The sequence below is a fragment of the Rhynchophorus ferrugineus genome, unplaced genomic scaffold (genome assembly GCF_030347505.1).
Source record: "Rhynchophorus ferrugineus isolate W39M unplaced genomic scaffold, kcgeb_rfMv2 rfM9, whole genome shotgun sequence".
Lineage (NCBI taxonomy): Eukaryota > Metazoa > Arthropoda > Insecta > Coleoptera > Curculionidae > Rhynchophorus > Rhynchophorus ferrugineus.
This window is the reverse complement of record NW_027472588.1, coordinates 37,911,009-37,934,568: the sequence shown is the minus strand read 5'-3', so window position 1 is coordinate 37,934,568 and position 23,560 is coordinate 37,911,009. Positions and strand designations below refer to the sequence as shown.

The following is a 23,560-nucleotide window of genomic DNA, read 5'->3' as shown; positions in this document are numbered from 1 at the left end:
AAATCCCTCAAAATTAATTCACATTTCTAATGCAAATTTAAATGATGTTTGGTATGAGAAAGGAGCGATTTTACCACTCACATGTCGACAAAAAACGAGATACTTTTTAATTAGTTTGATATATATCCATCTTTTCTAATTACTCTTAGTACTTCCAGAATCTGCCCAGAGGGTAATAAGTCTTTGATATATTTATATTATATATACATGGTATGTAGAAAATCACTTCATTATCTCCTATGAAAAATATTAGTTTTATTAAGTTAGCCTTATTCTAAAGTCTATATAAGTCCAATAATCAAATCGGATGGTGTTAGACGTTTTAGTCTACGCACTTCACTGTCGCATATTTAGCTGATTAGCGAGTACATTGATACTCATTATTGTATTGTATCTGTATTGTATTATATATGTATGTTATTGTATCACTTCATTTAAAACATAGTACGGAGCATCGACAATGACACGTAACACTTTATTTTGGAACCGTTGTATGATGGATATATTAGACTTGCTAGCGGTTCGCCATATGACCAAATAGGCTTGGCTATAGATTTATACAATAATATCTAATGAGAACTTGGATTTCTGCGCTATAAACCAATATATTTGGTAGGGATTAAGTCCAAATTGTTTCCGTTTGGCGAGTATTTGCTTCTTCCAAATTAGGCATCGATGTAGGTTCATACCAAGGTATTTAGCATCCTCTGCGTGCAGAAGTTAACAATTATTGATATAGACTGGTGGACATGTTCTTCTTTGGAGCGTAAAAGTTATATGACTGGACTTTGTTTCGTTGGCTTTTATAACCCATCTTTTCTGTCACATTTGTATTTGATTTAGGTGTGTTTATAGATTGACACTATGGCTGGATCTTCATGAGAGGCTAAGACTACCGGTATCTATCTTTAGATGAACAGTATAAAAAATACAAAATATATTATTATACAAATAAAAATATCATTACGCTATATTGTATAAAACATTAATTATTAAAAATAGAAAACGCCTCATATGTTCTCGTAAGATTGAAATCAAACGAATTATAAGGAAAAACAGAAGCATATACAATATTAGATTACACGAAAACTTTCGTTTTCGCAATAGTATCATCATTTTCTGTTTAATTCTAGCTGTATCAACAAATGAAAAGCAAACCATTAAAATCTGTTGGAAAAAATAACGCACTACCAACATTGATTTATTTCAATTCCCCGAAAAAAAAACAGATTAAAACGTTTGAAATTTGAAATATTTACTCCTCAGAAAAATAATGAAACTATTTTTTTTCCGTAGTATTTTGAACGCTGTTTATTTCCTGATGTAAAATGTATGGTTTGAGATAATTAGAGTGCGATAGAAACGGGAAAAACGTCAGTAAAATAGTGGGATATCTGAACAATTGGCAGGCAGGATGTTAGTTCTACGATTTTCTCTGTTATTTTAGCTCACTGTATTTTCCCATTTATATTAAATACATTATGGGTTGTCGAGCTGATCTGGGCTTCGACAACGATCTTTTTCGGACATTATTGTCGTACGTGATTCACTTTTGATGGCTTGTAATCATTCGTATCGAAAACGGTTCGATTTCGTTCTGTCTGATAGGATAAAATAGCCTGACATTAGTGTTTATTTAAGCAATCAAGAATCGCCATAAACACCGCACAATTTTAAATAAGTCTGCCTTACATTTTTTCATTTTCGGAAGAAAAAAGCATAATACGATGAAACTGACCTTCTGGATTCTCCGATTTTAAAGCTCAATAACTTTTAACTATGTAAACGAATAACTATAGCCTGACCAATAAAATAGCCAATGCACGTCATAGATGACGTCGAATATATTGCCAACAGGAGTTTGTAAAAACGTAAAATTAGTTTTAAACTCAGATGGGCTTTTTCCCTGTCATTTTATCCTACTTAACTTATTAACGCTGATCTAAATTAAATGAATGAAAATAAAATGCTGTCTGATGTGTCGGAACATGAACCGAATCAGCCTCTAAATTTGAATTTGGATTGGTACTAGAGTGGACCATGTTGTCAAATGTCTGTAAAATTCTTTAAAACATTAGTATAATAATTAGAGGGTATAAACCAAAATTCTAAGTTGACGCGGCAACATTGCGACCCACTGATGTCATACATTTTGATGACGTTCATTGGTTGTTTTATTAAACGAGCTATATTAAGTATTACAACTCGATAGATATCGATGTATCAATTTTTTTTTTAAATATATCAATATTTTATTCAAATTAATAGCCGTTTATTGTTCTTTAGAGTAACAAATCTGGAAAAATATAGCGATATTTTTTCTCGAATAAAGATATTAATATAATATTACCTAATAATTATAACAATCCTATAATTTTTTTTTAGAAAAAAGCAAGACCTTCTTTTGTTTGGTTTGGTTTTCAAAATTACACATCTATAAAATAATATAATTAAAAATTTCGATATATCGATGTCTTTTTCCAACTTTAACTCCAATACTATTCTTCAAAAATAACATGGCGTCGTTACGTTAAACTGAAAAATATTGTGAGTGTATATAGTATTATATTAGAATATGATTGGGCCTGTAGAATATCTTGTATTAGCGATCCACAATAAGTCTCCGCTTCTATTCGTAAAATAAATAAGTTTTAAGGTAAAATAAAAGTGTTTATGGCTTTAAACCCTTCGTATTTCGTAGTATATATTAGTGTTATATTATAAGACTTCAAATAATCGTCAGTTTTTCTTCATTTTTGTTGAATATTTAAATTTCGGGCCAGAAAAAATGACACACCTAACAGAAACAATCTTTACAAAACAAACAAACAACATTAAATTTTCAATCTCCTATATTTTGAACTTATAATTGCTCATCTATTGTCACAATACAACGTCAAAACCAATACTTGTATATGTTTATTGACGAAGTGTATACATCAGAGAAAACTATGTTAATCGTATTAGGCCTATAAATTAGTTTTTTTTTAATTTTGAAGCTTACTGTGAAAAATCAATTCAGGCAATTTATGGGTTCCATCTATTAAAAACGATGTATATTTTGAGTCAATCCCCATTGACGGCTCCATCGAGGAAATACCTTCAAATCCTAGTTTTATCAAACAACTCGACAAAGTCACCACTTTTGGAATGTTGAAATCAGTATTCACATGTTGAAATCGATGGAGCATGGTCGCTATAAGCTTCACGACCTTTAGCCGCCATTTTCTTCAAATTGAAATAAAAAAGTGAAAGTGCAATTTACCTGGTAAAAATTCAGACATTTTCAAAGCACCGAATTTTTTTGTTTACCCTTATGAGTGAGGCATTAACATGAAGCTTGTTATAAATATACTAGATGAGATTTAATGTAAACCCTTTAAAATTAATTTATAGGCCTGATACCTCAGCATCAACGTTATATATAATAAGAGGTTATTATATAATCTGGACATGAATCTGAAATGATCAAAAATATAAAGTTTATCAACTATTTTAAAACCCTAACGATGAATTTAGAGTTCTTGTACTTTACTTTTAAAATAAATTAAAGTAAATCTTTAAATAACTCAGTTATCAGAAATATGTGATATTAACGGGGTTTCTATGGATAACACATTACGTTTTCCTTGGCCTACTAATGATACTAAACAACTGTTTTTTCTACAAATATAAAATTACTAAACATAACTGCCACGAATCTAACCTTGACAGTGATGTTTACAAAAACGTACCAAGGTAAAAATATGTAACACTCGTACAATGCATTTATCAGAGCTAATCTTTGTTGGTGATGAAATTTTCCGTCAACTTTTGAAATGCGTTACTTTTTAACCGATTTCGAAAAAGGAGGAGGTTCTATGTTCGGCTTTATATATATTTTTTAATGTATGTTCGCTGATTTCTCCGTCAATTGTGGGCCGATTTTCAAAAATCCTTTTTTTATTCGAAAGAGTGCACTCCGAGGGTAACGTTAAAATTTTAAAGGCACGGACAAAGTTTTCACATATTTTTGATCTAAAATAATCAGATATTTGTGTATATGTTATTGCTAAGCTGATGTGACGGATAATCGGAAGTCGTTCAGTGTAAAAGTCAAGCACTAACTATAGCATATAAGATCTCGTAGAACTATTGTAGACAACTGCTTCTATAGTGTAAAGGTTAAAGCTTTTAACTCCCAAACGGAGGTTGCAGGTTCGACTCCCTGCGGGGACAATAACTTTTTGTTGTTGTTTAGTTAAAACACTTATCAAATCACCCAGGCTAGGTAGCGGACCACGGAGCTTGAAGCGTTCCTTATTTCCAATCATTGTTTCTTTATTCCTATATTTTTCCTTACACGGTCAGCACCTTTACTTGGCCTAGACATTGTAATTTTAAATAAAATAACTACCTAATTTATTGAATAAATATCTAACACTAAAAAGAGAAAAATATTTTTAACAAAAAAATTGAACCGACTTCAGAAAGTAAATAAAGAGCTCTAAAAATTAAAAAATTATTAACACAAAAAAAAACATTTTAATATAAAATATCTTCATAATAGTCGTTGTCATAACTAAATAAAAATAAACAAAAACCTTATTTAACCTATCTACTACACGTATTTTATATTCGACTATATATACACAATTTAGCTTAATACCTGTTAAACCGAACTCAAATATTTACAGCCTTGACACAATAAGCGATCGCGTCTATGGTTACGGCGCCAGCTCATCGAGATTTACGACGAATTTTCCGAATATCTCGCCGCTTGACGAATGCTTTTCTCATTTCTGGATCGCGCGCTAGCTGTTTTGGACATTCTCCCGTCGAGGAAAAGCCACTCCAGAAATACCACGAATATGCATTTCGTACATTCTTGTTATTTTACGTCATACGTCGTCAGTCAGTCCGTTCGACGAATCGACTCATTTTCAGTTTGGAAAATGGCAAGACATATTGCTACAATAAATATACCGCTACAGTCAGAATAGATAATTTATAATTTCTTGCTCAAAATTTAAAGTATAGTCTATCCAAAGAAGCAGTGAACAGTACGTCATCAAGATGTTTAATGTATTGTCTGTCGCAATTTGTAAATTCGTTTTAGAATCGGACAATAATTTTCTTTTTATTTTATTCCAGTGAAAATAACAGGTCAACTGAAAAGTCCCCGGCCTGGCATATAGATGGCGCTACTATAATTAAATCCATATTTTTTTTTAGTTAGCCCTAACACTAAAAATATATGCGTGTATAAATTTGACAGATGTTGGATCATTACTTTGTGAATTATAGTATTTTCAGTGAAGCAACTTTTGTTATTGTGAAATAATGGATAAAAGGGAATTTCGCGTGTTGATAAAATATTGCTTTTTGAACGGACAAAATACAGTTGAAGCAAAAATTTGGCTTGATGCGGAGTTTCCGGACAGTCAACCGAGTGGACTGCACACGATAAACTCACTCCAAATCGTGGGAAAACGCAACAACGCTGGCAAGGTTATGGCGTCTTTATTTTGGGATGCGCATGGAATAATCTTCATTGACTACCCCGAAAAAGAAAGGACCATCAATGGCGACTATTACATAGCGTTATTGAACCGTTTGAAGGCCGAAATAGCCGAAAAACGGCCGCATTTGAAGAAAAAGACAGTGTCATCCATTAATATGATAAACATGGTTGCTTTCCATCTAATTCTTATTAATATTAACAACATTTTCAGTCAGAATTCGTTGAACTAATTTTAAAAACTTTTATTTCTTACAACGTCCTTGAAAAAAGAGAAAGAAATCGATATAACAATATTTCCGTTCTTCTGCTTGCGATTACCATACCTAATATCAGCTATTAGTTGCGTTCCTATTTATATTTCTAAACGTACAGACGTGTGGTCTTGTCTGCGTGCCTATTAATTGTAGCAAGCAACGAATAACGGTTTTGGATCTATTATTACCACGTAACAATTTACCCACAAAGCCGTAGTAAAAACACAACGGCACCAGATAATAATAGAGTGAAAAATGGTGCATTTCTTCACGTCCGTTATATAACAAAAAAATGTGTATATAAAAACGACAGCGTAAGCGAGCAACCGGCGACGATGAGAAGACATAAGGAAAACGATTTTGACATCCCTTACGTAACCCAGATAGCCACGTAACAGTGTTTACTCCAATTGCGAATGATACGATAGGAATCGCGGACGAAAAAAAACACAATCGGATTTTCTTGCGAAAGAGCGTTCGGTTTCATCAAGCGACACCAAGTCTGGTAGTGCGTGTGGTCAAATCATATGATTAATATTGATTCGTATTCGACGCGCGTTTCGTGAGGTTTCAGGTATACAATGAAATAACACCAAATCGGAGTCGAAAGGAATTAGTTATGTTGATTCTTCTTTCTCTTATTATTTGGTATTTACAAGAAATGATTTTAATATTTAATAACATATCCCACATCCCAGAACAAAGTTCTGAGAAGTATTAAAGGTGCGCTCAGATACCACAGAAGTGATTACTTAACACTGAGACCTTCAGATAGCGACTGTCACTCAGGAAATCAAGAGAATTGCAAGGACACCGATCTTGGTGTTTCCCCAAGTTATCCAAATTTTGAATGAAAAATGAAGATGTGATTGTATTTTGAGAGGCATTCGAGTTCCATTCTTTTCCAGAATTTATAAACTTACAAATGCTTACCGTTGACTAACCAACGAAAAAGTGCACGAGACCTCAAAATGATATGGCGCCACGAAGTTGCCCAAGATTTCGTCTTAAAATACGAAATAAGGTTATAGTAAAGTCTAAATATATGTCATAGTAAAGTGGAAACAATACAATTATTGGACAACGAGCAGGAAATCAGAAGATTGAAGCGAACCAAACCACGTGAATTTCTATAGTGTATAACTGTTACGCTTAGCTTCATCTGAAATACTCTAATATTTAATTTTAATTTAGGAAATACATTTGGTAATAAACATAACAACGTAATTAGCATGCCGAATATTACTTGGAATGTGAATTGGAACGAAAAAACGAAGAACAAATTAATTATTTTAACAACAATAAATTCGGTTCTTCACTTTTTTAATAACTTATTATTTTAAACAATTTAACTTGGTACGGTTGATAGTCAAAATGTGATGATATATTAACGGTTTTTTTGGGGTCTGCACATTTTCTCACGGTAAATAATTAATGTTCGTTCCCAAAAAATATTAGGGCAAAAGCTCTTAACGAAAAATGACACAAAACGAATCTTATTTTTTCCCAGATTCATAAATCATTATTGATGATGGCGCAATTCTAAACCTTCTGGAAATATATAAAATAAATTATTTCTTATTTGTTAATAAAAAACTAATGGGCGAATACATTAAATTGAAATATAAATATTTTCTATAAATACGATGTTATATTTGAAACAAAATATAAGTTTTTATTGCTGTTCTATAATGCCACTTGTTCCCTATATAGTGCTATAAACACACTAATACGTTACTGACTTTTAGTTCAGTTTGGCTTTGACATACAATAAAATTCTAATCTAAATAAAATAATTGAAAAAAAAATGTTATCAAATATAATTTATTTGAACACTATAGTACATCTAAAAACTACAGTTAATTATAGAGTCACAATAACTAGAATAAAATGAGAAGGAAAATATCGTCTGATTCTGAAACGAATTTACAAATTGCGACATGAAATACATTAAACATATTGATGACGTATGTACAAAAAAAACCTTAAATAGACTATATACACATTTGGGCATGTAATGACTGTGCAAGGTGCCAGAATTTTACCTTTGGATATGTAAATTTTGCAAGTAAAATAACTTCCTATAATTACCAAAGTTATTTGGTTTCTTACTAGATAAGCATTACATGAATGTTATTTCCTTAAAAGATACTTAAGTTCACATTTATAGCCTGTATTTGAGTAACTGCTCCATAATTAGCACCTATCTTGCAATTTTGTTTTATGCTCAATTTTGACAATATAGTTTATAAAAAAAATATATAAAAATGTTATTGTGTTATCTAAAAATAAATTACTGATTAATATTACATTAATAAAATGTTGACTTTTGAATAGTTTTTTACTTTTGCCCTAAAAACAAATTGCTAGCCCATATTTAGTTACTTTCCTGTATTATTGAATTCACTTAAATCATATGCAACTACACTTTTGAATGGTTTGAATTAGTTCAAATCAACGAACGTCGACTGTATTTTGAAAAATAATGATACGTATCCACGTCCGCGAAAATAAATGGGTTTCATTCAATAAAAATCTTTAGACATTTATTTATATTCTGTGTTTTCTTTGGTGCTCTTCAAAGTCTAAATTTAACGACATCGGGGCCAAATGATCCTCAGGTATTTGTTGTATATTTTTGTACCGTTTAATCCCGACTATTCCAGCGGGACTGTTAAAACAAACTCTGTTTGTGTAAAAACGGACCGTTTTATACTGTTTGTGCTAAATTTATTCGGCAAAAGACAAATATAAACTCGCATTTGTGATTTCAGATGGTGAATTATTCAAAATTAGCAAAATATGCGTCAGCCCAAGGACATATATGTTATTCACTATTAGGAATAAGAACTGTTTAAAAATTATATCTTACATTGGATATGTTTAGTAAAATCTTCATTTACAAGTTAATTTAATAGAAGAAGCTTTGTTGGCAGATTTGGATTACTCGTAGGTTTGATGTCTTGAGTGCAATCCAATATTTGCACCCAACAAATGGGTTTTATGTTTGATCTTATAACAAGCTAGCAGTTTCTTCCGACTAATCAGTACCGTCCCTTGATTTTAAGTCTGATCTGCTTTGCTTTTTGTCTAAGGCGATGTTATTCTTGTAACATGAAGATTATTTTGTTATCAGTTTATTAAATTCATCTTTTTCCATAATCGTTAACTATAAAAATAAAGTTAAAATTATTACGAATCAAAATAATGATAAAATTTTTAAGTTTTTTCAAATGGGCCCCTTTTCCTTTCTTCATTGATCGTTATGTTTCCAGTATTGCAGATATTTGCTGATATTGATGGGCCCTTGTTCGGAGTTCCATACGGTTGGGTGGACTGGAAATTTTACGCATCGATGTATTGTAAATATTTTTTAATTAATTCAAGATTCCGTTATATTATTGAATTTAAACTGTTACTACAAGATTATTAGATGTTATTGGAGAGAATAAAATGGATGGAATTAGATATTATACCGAGGTAATTTCGAAACTATCTTCGAGAGAATGAAGACATTTTGATTAGGCGATTATATGGGCTCTTAATCATGATGCTCTTCCCTGAGATTCCTAGTGGTGCTTTACCAGGTTCGACCAAACACCCATCAGTTCCATGGTTCGCTAAAGACCTTCAAGGACTTGAAAATATTTCCAATTACGTTTTTATAGCTCGATGAATAAATGGGTTCGATTCTTTTTATTTTAAAAAATTTCCTAAATTATTTGATATATATTTTGATTTACCAATTATTTGAGCCTTTTCCGTAATTTACCTATAACTTGACAACATATAAATTAAACGTTCTCGGGTCACTAGAACCACCTTTGTCATACTAGTCATTTTTTTATTATTAAATATATTTTATAAGATTTACTAAATAGCATCTTTGACTTATCATTTCGACTCAATATTTTTCGAATGTAAATAAGAGTGCAATAGTGATTGATAGTTTAGACTTTTGCAATCGCTTAATTAATTTTGTTTCTTACTAAACAGTATCCACTCAAATTTTACTAACATATAAATTAATTGAACAGATAAAAGACCATACAGTATAATAAACAACCACTTATTTTGCATGTTTAACTAACTGATAGTGTCCGGTTTCTCACGCTCATTAACTTACTCAAGCGAAAAATGTATTACATACAATATTATGCAAAATGCAGTAATTAAATTTGTTATTAGTTATGCACAAAGGCTAATATCAACAAATATAACTTGCGATGAAATACTACACCAGAGGCCAAAAAAACTATTTTTTGTATGTGTACTTCACCAGATAAAACAAATTATACGACTTATAAGTGGAACAAATGAATATAAAAATTAAATAAAATTATTAGCTCTAGATTATACGGTACATATAAGACACTGTAACATTGCATTGCAATATATCACATGTTAAAATAATTTCTTAATTCACAAATATATATATAAGGGAGTGATATATATGTCAGGGCATCGAGTCTAAAAGGAACTAGGTATCAGATTCATGAAAACGTTATCTCTTTCAATGACAGTTTTAGTTCGGCAGTTTTAGCGTAAATTTTTAACCGACTTCAATATATATATATATATATATATATATATATATATATATATATATATATATAAATATATATATATATATATATATATATATATATATATATATATATATCTTATATATAAAAATGAATCGCAAAATATGTTCCTAAGCGCATAACTCAACAACGCCTGGACCAATTTGGCCAAATCTTTTTTTAAAATGTTCGTTGAAGTTCAGGGATGGTTTTTACGGCGAGAAAAATTAGAATTATTGCTGGAAAAACCCTAAAAATAGCCCTTTTTGTTTGAATTTGTTTCGTGTATCAGTTGACAATTCATCTGTCATCTGTCAAAAGTCATCTGTAACAGACAACTTTTTTTTTTTAAATTTGATATGACTTGAACTCAAATCCTTTTAATCCGTACGAATTGTTTTATTTATTTAAAATTTTTTATTTGTTTAAAATTTAATTCAAATTTTAAATAAATAAAACAATTTGTACGGCTTAAAAGGATTTGAGTTCAAGTCATATCAAATTTAAAAAAAAAAGTTGTCTGTTACAGATGACTTTTGACAGATGACAGATGAATTGTCAAGTGATACACGAAACAAATTCGTATATCGTGTTTTGTGCAGAGTGTTTAGTTAGTTAGTGTTTGTTTAGTTCGTGATTAGTGAAAAAATAATTTATATTTGATTCGCGTGAAGCGCGAGCGCGACATTCAACTAATAATCGCGCAAGTTTGAATCCAGCTGCTTTCAGTTACGATGTGTCAATTGACTACAGTAACTACCAATGTGTTGTTATTGGTTCTATGAACTTGGTTTGCTCACACTGTAAGGCATTAAAATACAAAAACGAAGCCAATGGATTGTGTTGCGCAAATGGTAAAGTGAAATTGATACAATTGGATCCACCACCAGAACCATTGTACTCATTGGTTTCAGGAATAGGAACAGATTCTATACACTTTTTGACACATATTCAACAATATAACAATTGCTTTCAAATGACTTCATTTGGGGCAACAAATGCAGTTCGGGAAAATTTTATGCCAACTTTCAAGGTATGTATTATAGCAGTTACTCATAATTATTTTAGCGAACAAAATTTTCTGTCACCAAAGTTAAGATGTGTTACTAATCTTCAATTTCTTAATCATTACGAAATATATCACTTAGTCATCATATTATATGGTGATTCAGTTTCAGTGACACTTTTATTATATTTTATATTTGATAGATATTAGTTAAAACTAAATATATACTTTTTAAGATCAAATATTATTTAAGTTTGATCATTGACAATCCATTAATTTATACCACACCATAATATTTTTTTTATTTACAGATACAAGGGCAAATATATCACAGAGCAGGTTCACTGTTACCAGTGTCAGATAGCGACAACAAATTCCTGCAAATTTATTTTATGGGCAATTCACCACAAGAAATTGATCTGCGTTGTGCACATAACAATTTAGTAAAAAGGTCTATTGTAGAACAATTACAAACTTTATTTCATCAACACAATCAATTGATTATATTGTTTAAAACTGCCCTGGATCTGATGCCATCCGATAATCACAAAATTGTAATCAGAGCTGATAAAACACCTGCAGGTCAACATACAAGACGTTTTAATGCACCAACTATTGATGAAGTTGCTATCGTTGTAGTTGGAGAAAACTTGGAATCCCGTGATATTGTTTTACATCGTCGGAATTTTCAATTACAACCTATAAAGGAAACACACCGCTCATATGATGCACTGCAATATCCCATTATATTTTGGCAAGGTGAAGATGGCTACGATTTATCAATAAAAATGATAAATCCCATTACAGGTAACTAAAATATTAGTTTAGCTATGGCGATAATATCTCAGTCACTATATTATGTATTTTAATTTTATATTTGAATGTTATTAAAACAAAATCTGTTTACAGGTTCTGAAACCAACAAAAAAGTCAGTTCAATGAACTATTATTCATACCGCCTAATGATTCGGGAAAATGCAGATAATCGCATATTGAAATGTCGGCGATTATATCACAAATATGTTGATGACATGTATGTTAAAATTGAAACGGAGAGATTAACATTCATCAGGTTGAATCAAACCAAACTCCGATCTGAAGAGTATATTCACCTTCGAGATGCGATTAATACTGATGGAAATGCACAGAATGTCGGTCGGATGACTATTCTTCCAGCAACATACATCGGAAGCCCTCGGCATATGCACGAATATGCTCAAGATGCCATGTCGTATGTTCGTCATTATGGTACAGCAGATTTGTTCATCACATTTACATGCAATCCGCAATGGATAGAAATTAAGCAGGAGTTATTACCTGGGAAATCATCCATTGATCGTCATGATATTACAGCCAGAGTCTTTAGACAAAAGTTGAAATCTTTAATGAATTTCATCGTAAAACATAATGTGTTTGGTGAGACACGCTGCTGGATGTATTCTGTGGAGTGGCAGAAACGAGGATTGCCACATGCACACATTTTGATTTGGTTGGTTGAAAAGATAAGGCCAAATGAAGTTGATGTAGTGATATCAGCTGAAATCCCTAATGTACAAGTAGATCCTGGATTGCATGAGGTAGTTATCAAAAACATGATACATGGTCCCTGTGGAACTCTTAATCAAAATTCACCGTGTATGATGGATGGTAAATGTTCAAAACGATATCCACGGACATTAATATCGGAAACAATTACTGGTAATGACGGTTATCCATTGTATCGTCGCAGATCGACAGCAGACAATGGAAAATGAACAATTGTCAAATTAAATTAACAAGATATTGAAATAGATAATCGTTGGATTGTTCCATATTCACCCATTTTATCAAAGACATTCAAAGCACACATCAACGTTGAATCTTGCCATTCAGTGAAATCGATTAAATACATTTGCAAATATGTAAGCAAAGGGAGTGATATGGCTGTGATTGAAATTGGTGCAGAGAATTCTAATGATGAAGTTACCCAATACCAAATGGGCCGCTATGTCAGTAGTAATGAAGCAGTTTGGCGAATATTTTCTTTTCCTATTCATGAGAGACACCCTTCTGTTGTTCACTTAGCTGTGCATTTAGAAAATGGACAAAGAGTGTATTTTACAGCACAGAACGCAGTACAAAGAGCTGCTCAGCCACCATCTACTACATTAACCAGTTTTTTTGAGACATGCCAAAACGATGATTTCGCACAAACATTGCTATATTCTGAAATGCCAAAATATTATACCTGGAATCAATCCTCAAGGAGATTTATACGACGGAAACAAGGAAAACCAGTTCCAGGATATACAGATGTATATTCCACCGATGCGATTGGCCGGATTTATTCAGTACATCCAAGCAATGATGAATGTTTTTATTTACGACTGCTATTAGTCAATGTACGTGGCCCAACATCATTCCAACAGTTACGAACTGTTGATGGTGAATTGTGTGGATCCTACAGAGAAGCCTGTCAACGTCAATTGATCAAACCCAATTGATTTGTGGATGAAGTACAAAGATTATATGTGTGATGATATTTTGTATCAAATACGGAATAGAATGGGAAATCCAAATATACAAATCAGTGAAGAAATTTACAATGAAGCATTGATTTCAATTGAGGACATGTGCTTGATAATGTCAAACAAACTATTAATTCAATTAGGCCTGACCGCACCCAATCGTCCAATGCATGACGCTTTTAACCAAGAGTTGCATCGAGAAAGACTGTATGATCTCAACGCTTTGAAAGAATAAATTCAAACAAATCTTCCACTGTTAAATGAACAACAGAAGTATGTATTTGAAACTCTTATGAAAGTAACAAATGATGAAACTGGAGGGATTTATTTCTTAGATGCACCTGGTGGTACAGGAAAAACTTTTTTTATTTCATTAATATTAGCAACAATTCGCTCACAAAATAAAATTGCACTTGCACTCGCTTCGTCGGGAATCGCAGCAACTTTGCTTGAAGGTGGTCGAACAGCCCATTCAGCACTAAAATTGCCATTAAATATGCAAAGCAATGAAACTCCAACCTGCAACGTTTCGAAGAACTCTGCAATGGCAAAGGTTTTGCAGCAATGTAAATTGATTGTTTGGGATGAATGCACGATGGCACATAAAAAATCTTTGGAGGCTTTAGACAGAACCTTAAAAGATCTACGTAGCAATAATAACCGATTTGGTGGTGCAATGATTTTATTAGCAGGAGATTTTCGTCAAACATTGCCAGTGATTCCACGATCAACGCCAGCTGATGAACTCAATGCATGTCTAAAGTCCTCCAATTTGTGGAAACATGTTAAAGTACTTCATTTAAGCAAGAATATGCGTGTCGAGTTGCAAAATGACCAATCTGGAAACATATTCTCTAAACAACTCATTGACATTGGTAATGGCAAATTTCCTATAGACATGTTGACGGCTTGCTTTTGCTATGACTATAAACAAGTCCCAGGGGCAATCATTAAGTGTTTGTGGTATTAATCTAGAAAACCCATGTTTCTCACATGGTCAATTGTATGTTGCCTGTTCCCGTGTTGGAAAACCATCAGATTTGTTTATCTATGCGCCAGGTAATCAAACAAAAAACATCGTATACCACAAAGCAATATAATGATAATAATAATAATAATTATGATTCACATGATTAACAATAAAGCGATTACTTACTTTTCAATCCTTATATATGTTTTATTTAATTATTTTTTATTCACAACGCCCTATCACCAGGGTGATGGTTCTGTTCAGGAGAATTTTTTAAAATACGTAGGCACAAAAACTGCCACATTACAAATCTTTTTGACAGGACGAAGTCTGTCGGGTCAGCTAGTATATATATATATATATATATATATATATATGTATGTTCGCTGATTTGTCCGTGAATTGTGGCCGATTTTCAAAATTATTTTTTTATTCGAAAGAGTGTACTTCCGAGGTGTTCCACTGGGACCAAAACAGGATATGTTGGGTGGAGGGGAGGGGGAATCGAGGGAAATCCTGAACTTTAAAAGACACACAGATATTTGTGTATAATGTTATTCCTGAACTGATGTAACGGAAGACCGAAAGTCGTTCAGTGCAAAAGCCTTTCAGTTTGCTTTTTAAACACTAACCATATCATATGTAGTGCAGTGGTTAGAGCGTTCAGCTCACACGCGGAGATCGTGGGTTCGATTCCCGGCGGGGGCAACGACTTTTTGTTGTTGTTACCTGAGCCCAACAATACCAAAATAATAATATAATCTTGTTACATATACAAATCATTAAATTACGAACAAAACAAATCTAATTTGTTGCTCGTATCGACTCCAAAGTGTTCAGTTGGTAGTAGTTGAAATAATATTGTAAATAGATAAATAGGTTTAGGTAGGTATTGAGCTAAATTATGTGTATATAGTAGAATATAAAATACGTGTAGTGGATGAGTTAAATAAAGTTTTTGTTTATTTTTATTTAGTTTTATTATTTTTTAATTTTTAGTCAGCTCCTTATTTATTTTTTGAAGTCTGTTCAATTTTTTTGTTAAAAATATTTTATTATTTAGATGCTAAAATTGGTGATATGATGATATATCTAGTATCACTGACTTGTTCATATATATGGAATAATACTATTTGATATATTGTAAAACTGGTAGCTCTTTCAGGAATTTTTGTCTGAACTACCACCTCTGTAAACAAAGAATGCCTAACCAACTTGTTAAAAAGCCTCTTCAAACTACCAGAAGTCACTGTAGCAACCAACAACTATTCTTGCCTTTGAAATAAAACAAAAAAAACCTTGCAAGACTTTAAATAAAAACCACAAATCAATGATATCCATTTCACTTGTATCGACCTTCAGATGTTTCGAATTTTCCCGCAATTCTCAGCAGCCCACAGATCTACTCCAGGCGTTGCATACCTGAAGTTAGCACCCACGGTGAGGTGGCAACAAGTGGTACTGACAGAGGGTACGACGTGGCAACCTCGGGTGGTGAAGCTAGGGGATGACGTGACGCCTCGATGTTCTTTCCGTTCCCGACTCTGAGAGTGATCAGACGTGCCACTGTTCGTAACACCTGAAGGTAACCCTGCCACGTGCATTTCTTTATTTTTATATTCTTATAGTGTGATCTTGTTTAGTGTTTAATATCTTGGTTATTGCTTAACATCTGTTCGTCTAAAAATAAATATTTCTTCTGCATATAATTAGATTCCACTTGTACGGAAATAAATCGTCGAATATATTGTCTTTATCTAACCGCACCTGTACCCTAAACACTAATTAAGAAATCGGTATCTTGGAAATAAAAATAGACCATAAATAGTGTGGCGAAGGCAATAAACTGAAAATTTGAAACCCATCAGATAATTGGTTCCGGATAATATTGCTCTATAATTAATAAGCCTAATGTATTTCTTGGACCTGCCCGTCTTAGTCTGTAACAGTTTCGGAAACATCGAATATTGGATAAAACCCGATTGTTAATGGGGAATGAGAAATTAAAAACGAGAATATCGCTCGAGAAAGATCGAGGTCGACACAAGGTGAAAGAACATTAAATGTGCCCGGATAGAAGTCGAATAAAGTAATGGCGTCTGATGTAATTGGAAGGAAATTGTCCATTATAAGATATTGCCACTTGGAACTATTGATTCGGATATAGCAGACCAAGAACTAATACTGATAATTAATCTAAGGGCGTTGTACTTAATTTATAGTAAAACGAGAGTATATTAGGTCTTGATAAACTCAAAATGCGGTTTTCTTTTTTTGCAGAAGAACTAGACTAAGCAAATTTAGTAAAAGTTGTTGATTAACAAGTCAACTGAAAAGTCCCCTGCCTGACACATATATGGCGCTACTAGAATTAAATGGATAAAATGGAATTTCGCGTGTTGATAAAATATTACTTCTTGGAGGGAAAAAATACAGTTTCCGGACAATACTCCAGGAAAATCAACCATCAAGGATTGGTATGATAAGTTTAGACGTGGTGAAAAGAGCACCGAAGACGGTGAACGCGGTGGATGCCCAAAAGAGGTTGTTACCGACGAAAACATTTAAAAAATCCACAAAATGATTTTGAATGACCGTAAATTGAAACTGAATGAAATAGCAGACACTCGGAAGATATCAACTGAACGTATACATCATATCATTACGAATATTTGGGTTTGAGAAAGCTCTATGCAAACTGGGTGCCGTGCTATCTGACTTTTGATCAAACACAACGACGAGTTGATGATTCGGAGCAGTATTTGAAGATGATCAAGCGTAATTAACGCTAGTTTTTGCATCAACATGTGACAATGGATGAAACATGGCTCCATAATTTCACTTCGAAGTCCACGCGATGAACCCGCTCCAAAGCGTGGGATAACATAACAGATGGCTGACAAGGTTATGGCGTCTGTATTTTGGGATGCTCATGGAATAATTTTCATTGACTACCTTGAAAAAGGAAGGCTCATCAACAGCGATTATTACATAGCATTATTGGATAGTTTGAAGGACGAAATCGCCGAAAAATGGCGGCATTTGAAGAAAAAGAAAGTCCTGCTTCACCAAGATAATGCACCGTGTCACAAGTCAGTGATAACGACGGCAAAAATCCATGAATTGGGCTTCGAATTGCTTCCTCATCAACCGTATTCTCCAGATCTCGCCCCCAGTGACTATTTCCTGTTCTCAGATCTCAAAAGAATGCTCGCTGGGATGAAATTTTCGTCGAATGAAGAGGTGATTTTGAAGCAAAGGGAAAATCGTACTACACAAATGATATTGGAAAGCTGGAGGGTCGTTATAATCAGTGTATCATCCTTGAAAGGATTATGTTGAATAAAAAAAATATTTTTCCAAAAAAATGTGTTTTACTATGGTCTGCCGAGGACTTTTCAATTGACCTGTTATGTTATGTTGTAATTATTATCAGCCATGCAAAATTGTACCGGAAAATCATTACTGGTTTTCTCGAAAAAAAAAACTACATAATTTTCAAGAAAGTGGAAAATTTTGATTCTACATCTCTTCAATGTCAAACTTCAAAATCATTCATCGAGCCATTTTCTAACTTCTTCGAAATTTACAAAGTACTATTCTGCAATGGCGTATCCCATTGGTACGAAAATTTCATAATCGGACGTGGAAAAGTCTGGAGAGTACGGCGGGTGCGATATGATCTACACAAGAGCTTTCAAAGCTTACTTGACCGGTTTTGCTGTATGACATAGAGCGTTATCGTCCTGTAAAAACACTTTATTGTGTCTTCGGACCCATTCTAGACGTTTTTCGATCAATGTATGATTCAAATTGATCATTTGTTATCGGTAGCGATGATTATTAACCATTTCACTAGGTGTCAACAGTTCATGATATACCACGCCACTCTTGTCGCACCAACTGTCTTGTCGCGGTCAAAACGATTGGGCCTTGGGGAGTTGATCGACCGGCTTCACCAGGTGACAACCTTGATTTTTTGCGCTTAAGGGTTTCAAAAAACATCCACTTTTCATCAACTGTCACTATTCCATGTAGAAAAGCATTTCACGGATGAAATTTCGATTTTCCATTTGCCTGTCATTCAATTGATGTGGTACAAAGTTTCCCATTTTTTGGACATCCATCTCATCTCCATATTGCTCGTAATCGGTCGCTAATCGTTTCTTGGGCCACATTTAACGCTTCTGTTAATTGTTTTTGAGTTTCGGTTGGGTCTTCATACAATAACTTTTGCAGTTTCACATCTTCAAACAGATCTCTACAAGAACGTTCATTGTCCTGCACATCGAAATCACCACCTTGGAATTTACATGCTAACCATAAGGTTCTACCAGCAAACGACGGCTTTCAGCGGCTTTTTTCTTTTGATGAAATAAAAAAAGTAATACGTACCGCAAATGTACGTTTTCAGTCACGAAACTTGACATTTTCAAAGAGGTATAAATCTATGACTTTCGTGTATCTATGACTTCATATGTGTTACTTTCGCAAAATTTAACATATAGTCTGTCCTAGGTTAATTTGTACATGCGCCATTTCAACGTGTTGCATCAAATCGTCGCAATGTCGCCGCATTAACTTTGAGTTTTTGTTCAGTTTGGCTTTGACATATATCAAATTCTAAGCTAAATAGAATAATTGAACAAAAATGTTGTCAAATATGATTTATTTTAACAATATAGTACATCTAAAAACTACACTTAATTATACAGCCACAACAGTTTATAGGTTAGAGTTATAACCTCTTATCAGTATTGCTGTCAAGAATTTTGCATACGTCTGATAACCGGACGACTTTGACAGGCTCATTCATTTACGTATTCGAACTAATCAGACAGCAGTGTGTCTCTTTTAACAAGAATAAAATGAGAAGAAAAACATTGTCTGATTCTAAAACGAATTTACAAATTGCGGCAGGCAATACATTAAACATCTTGATGACGTATGGACAAAAAAACTTCGAATAGACTCCATATAGCTTTTAAGCTTGATATCGGTGGAATAAAATGACATATGCATCAAATCTCTCCCATACACCTGGTATAACTCAATATTCTTGTGATTCTTCTTAATATTACAGTCCACGAAGACTTATTGTCTTATATTATACCTTTATTGGGTGAATAATTATCTCCAATTATGTCCTATTTTTCATACTTGGCCTGAGAAAGTCCTAGCAATAAACGATAAAAACACTTTTAATATGACAAAGAGCGAACACATACTAGCCGAATCAGAAATAACGAAACGAACGAAATTCTTCAAAAATAACCTTGCACATTTTTTTCTGGAGCCCGTCAATGCGGTACGCATTCACGGGCGAGAAATGCGACGATTATTCTTACCAGATGCCGGCACGAAGCTCAAAGATAAAACCATTAACCTTCGGTTCGGTCACCCGTGTTTAGACCGAAACGTGCTCCTCCACTTCTGCGGCTGTTTTTCGCGAGAAACGTCGCGGAAATTACCGCCCGCGTGATGTATCGACGCCATTTGTCGCCCCCGGATCCCGTTCCTGTAAATACCGAAAATATTACTCGACGTTGGGTGGCATTTCGCACGAATCCCTGTACTTTAGACGCCCTTGGAGCATAACAAATGAGTTTTTTACGACGGAATTTATTCCTAGTCCCATAAAACCTCGAAATGCCTGATGTATGATGATAATGTGACATGATTCGGACAAAAATATTTTATTGTCGTTAGATAATGTGTTCAACTTACGTGTTTTATTATTTAAACTTTGAAATCCGTATCGCCTTATTTTTTATATCCCTAATTTTTATATGTACCAATAAAGTACAACTACCGGGTCATTATTATATTATGAATGAAGGATTTGACATACGCGTTGTCGTTGAAAAATAATATAAAAGTACCATATCTTAACAACATCGATTAATAATAAAAATCCAACAGGACGGTCCTCCTACTGTTGCGATAGTCGCTGCTTCGAATCCTGCTGTGGCATAGTTGTGATTACTTATAATTGTTGTCCATAAAAAAATTCCGAGAAGAAAATCATTCCAGATGATCTCTAAATTGGCCATTTGCCAGTCAAAGATCTTGGTGGTTCAGAGCCAACGTTAACCAGTAGGTCCGGTTCAAAACCTAGTTCGTAAAAAAGAAAACTATAACAAAAAAACTATTTACGCTTCTGGAAACATTGCATTCGAATGTTAATATAGTTAACTAAAAGTTCAAAGCTCTAAGAAGTTCATTTCTTCTCATCTGCGACAAAAGATTACCACACTATACATTTTTATCAAAATTCTTAATAAAAATAAATTTGTAGCTTTTAGACATTAGAGTTTTACAATTAAAGAAGGTTAATCAAGGGACTCATGTAAACATTACAAAGAGACCGCTATTGTTTATTTACTGGTTCTGTGTAAGATTGTGCCACCGACAAAACTATAGCCTACATTTAGTGTGCAATTGCCCAGCAAATAATTAACACATGTTTTTTGTTTTGTTGATGCGATGCGTATTGCAAGGTATTACATATATTTAAAAGTTTTTCATTGTCAGTTTCAGATATCTAGACCAGTGTGTGTGTGTAAAGTGAAATTATATTATCAATAATCTAAAAAAAAAACAAACATGATGTATCACAATTAGAACAAATAGATCTTGAAAAGTCATCTAGTTGTTTAAAAGCTCCAAAAAATTATATAAAGAATCCAGGAGACCAATGGTCATAAATGACAAAGGTAGATGAGTAATTTGGTGAGTTGTTTAAAATTTTATGCTTGTGCAACATACAAAGACATACTGATTTTTAAGAGAATAAAGACAGATACAATTTCATCGTAGCTGAGGATTTCCGTACGAACCATTCACTCACATTTTAAAATTTTATGAAAAAAATACGAATATATTGAGAATTTATTTGCGATTATTATATGTTCATAATTTCACAGCAATGACATTATCACTATCGCTATCATAAAATATATTGCTTATTTCCGAGACTGTTTTAGATACGGTTGATTCATGGCCACGTAATTAGAATTTAAAAAATGTAAAAACAACAAATAAACGGTACATAGTCAATTCAAAATAGCAGTGACATGGGAAACGTTGCAATGTTGCCGCAGCTATTCTGGGTTTTAGTACATTTGGGCTCTGATATATAACAAAATTTTAATATAAATAAAATAATTGAACAAATATTTTATTAAATATAATTTATTTTAACATTATAGTACATAAAATACATTTATTATCGAAGAACTTTTAACTACAATTAATTTTACAGCCACAATAATTTATAGGTTAGAGTTGTTTTATTATACATACATTGCTTTTTTCAACAGTGGTATCGGTACGGTTCTAGACGAGTTTGTGTATGTAGTGGTATCCCCCGAAGGCCTAATCCACTTAATTAACAATTGTATATCTGAGTAATGTATTTTACTTTCATCAAGGAGCATATTTATGTTTTAAGCTTAGTTCTTGTTTCTTTTGATGCAATGTATCCCTCATTACCAACATTCATAAGTTTTATTCAATCACGGTCACTTTCAGAAATACTAGTCAAGTTAATAACCAAGCTGTTTATTTTCAATCTATTAAAAACTTGCTCGAGATTCTACAATTTGTCAATTTCTTCTTCAATGTGGCTGATCGAGCTCTACAAACCGAAGGTGTTATTTTCGACAGGGTGTCTTTCCATAAATCCAAACAGTTCTGGTTTGAATATCCTCCTCGACCTGAATATCTATTGCAATAATTCTTTGCAATTCCCAATATCAACTCATTTGGGTTAAAAATGCAGTGATAGGGTTGGAGACATAATACTCTGTGGCCTTAACATTCAGTAATCTGATGAGCCTTTGTTGATGAACTTGTTAGGATTTTCCTCATCAGTGTACTTATATATGGTAGATATGGTGCATTACACATAACAATAACTGATGGTTCCTCCAAGTTCTTTAAACGCTGATTTTCAAACTACTGAAAAGACAAGTTATGGTTCATTTCTTCATGGTAGTCACCCTTGGGCTTAGAGAAACACTAATTCTGCACCAGGAATAAAACCATTCCTGTTTCCATCATGAAGAACTATGTGTCTGCAATGAAATATTAATAAATGTTATGACTAACAAAACCTAATCGATAGTTATTCCAACGTTTACTTTTTTCCATGAACCTGTGTTGTCTTTATACTATATTTATTATCATCTTGCCATGATCAACCCAATGTACCATTCTGAAATATTCATGGCTCTTTTAAATTTATAAATTGATATAATTCTTCCTTGATTTCGTTATATGTTTTTAAAAATTGTATTTTTTTAAAAGCAATCTCTGGAAGTTGCATTAAACCCCTTCGTGGATTATCTTTACACCACTTAAATCCTGTATTATCCAACAATGTATGAACGGATGTTCTACATATCTCAAATAGCAGTATATCTTTTGGATCTTTATGGATACTTTCCAGACTAACAATTTTCTCTGAAATAATTGTATTAAATTATGTTTCGATTGAAAAAACTAGTTACTGTTTTATACATTTCGTATATTTGATCTCTGAAACACCAAAATTGATCTTGATTCGTCACCTGTTCGTCGCATAAACACGGTTTCTTTTTGTCGAATTTAAGGTTATATCGTTTTTTATTTTTTAAGATATTTTAGTGACCGTGTTATTTTAAAAACCGCGGCGATTTCAAATTTATTAAAACAAAGCGATAAAACAAGGTTTGCTGGTTTATAACCCGTAATTATAATATTTTGAAGAATT

General features: G+C 32.9%; 2 protein-coding genes and 1 long non-coding RNA gene across 14 annotated transcripts in view; 2 read left to right on the top strand and 1 right to left on the bottom strand.

Annotated features, from left to right (window-relative positions):
• The window catches only part of mtd (TLD domain-containing protein mustard), a 141,346-nt gene that overhangs the window by 86,975 nt on the left and 30,811 nt on the right, over positions 1-23,560 (bottom strand). The window lies entirely within an intron of this gene.
• The window catches only part of LOC143202918 (uncharacterized), a 196,216-nt gene that overhangs the window by 152,793 nt on the left and 19,863 nt on the right, over positions 1-23,560 (top strand). The gene's annotated exons all lie outside the window — the stretch shown is intronic.
• Positions 11,592-13,196, top strand: LOC143202895 (uncharacterized). The gene is made up of 2 exons (XM_076414891.1): positions 11,592-12,135; positions 12,238-13,196. Exons 1-2 carry the CDS (start codon positions 11,721-11,723, stop codon positions 13,080-13,082), a joined length of 1,260 nt encoding a protein of 419 aa, XP_076271006.1. The 5' UTR covers positions 11,592-11,720; the 3' UTR covers positions 13,083-13,196.

What these genes read in the sequence shown, in the direction of transcription:
- LOC143202895 (XM_076414891.1), top strand. Translation starts at nt 11,721, where the DNA reads ATGGGCAATTCACCACAAGAAATTGATCTGCGTTGTGCACATAACAAT. An exon ending in AATGATAAATCCCATTACAG is followed by an intron (nt 12,136 to 12,237) that starts GTAACTAAAATA and finishes ATCTGTTTACAG; the next exon opens with GTTCTGAAACCAACAAAAAA.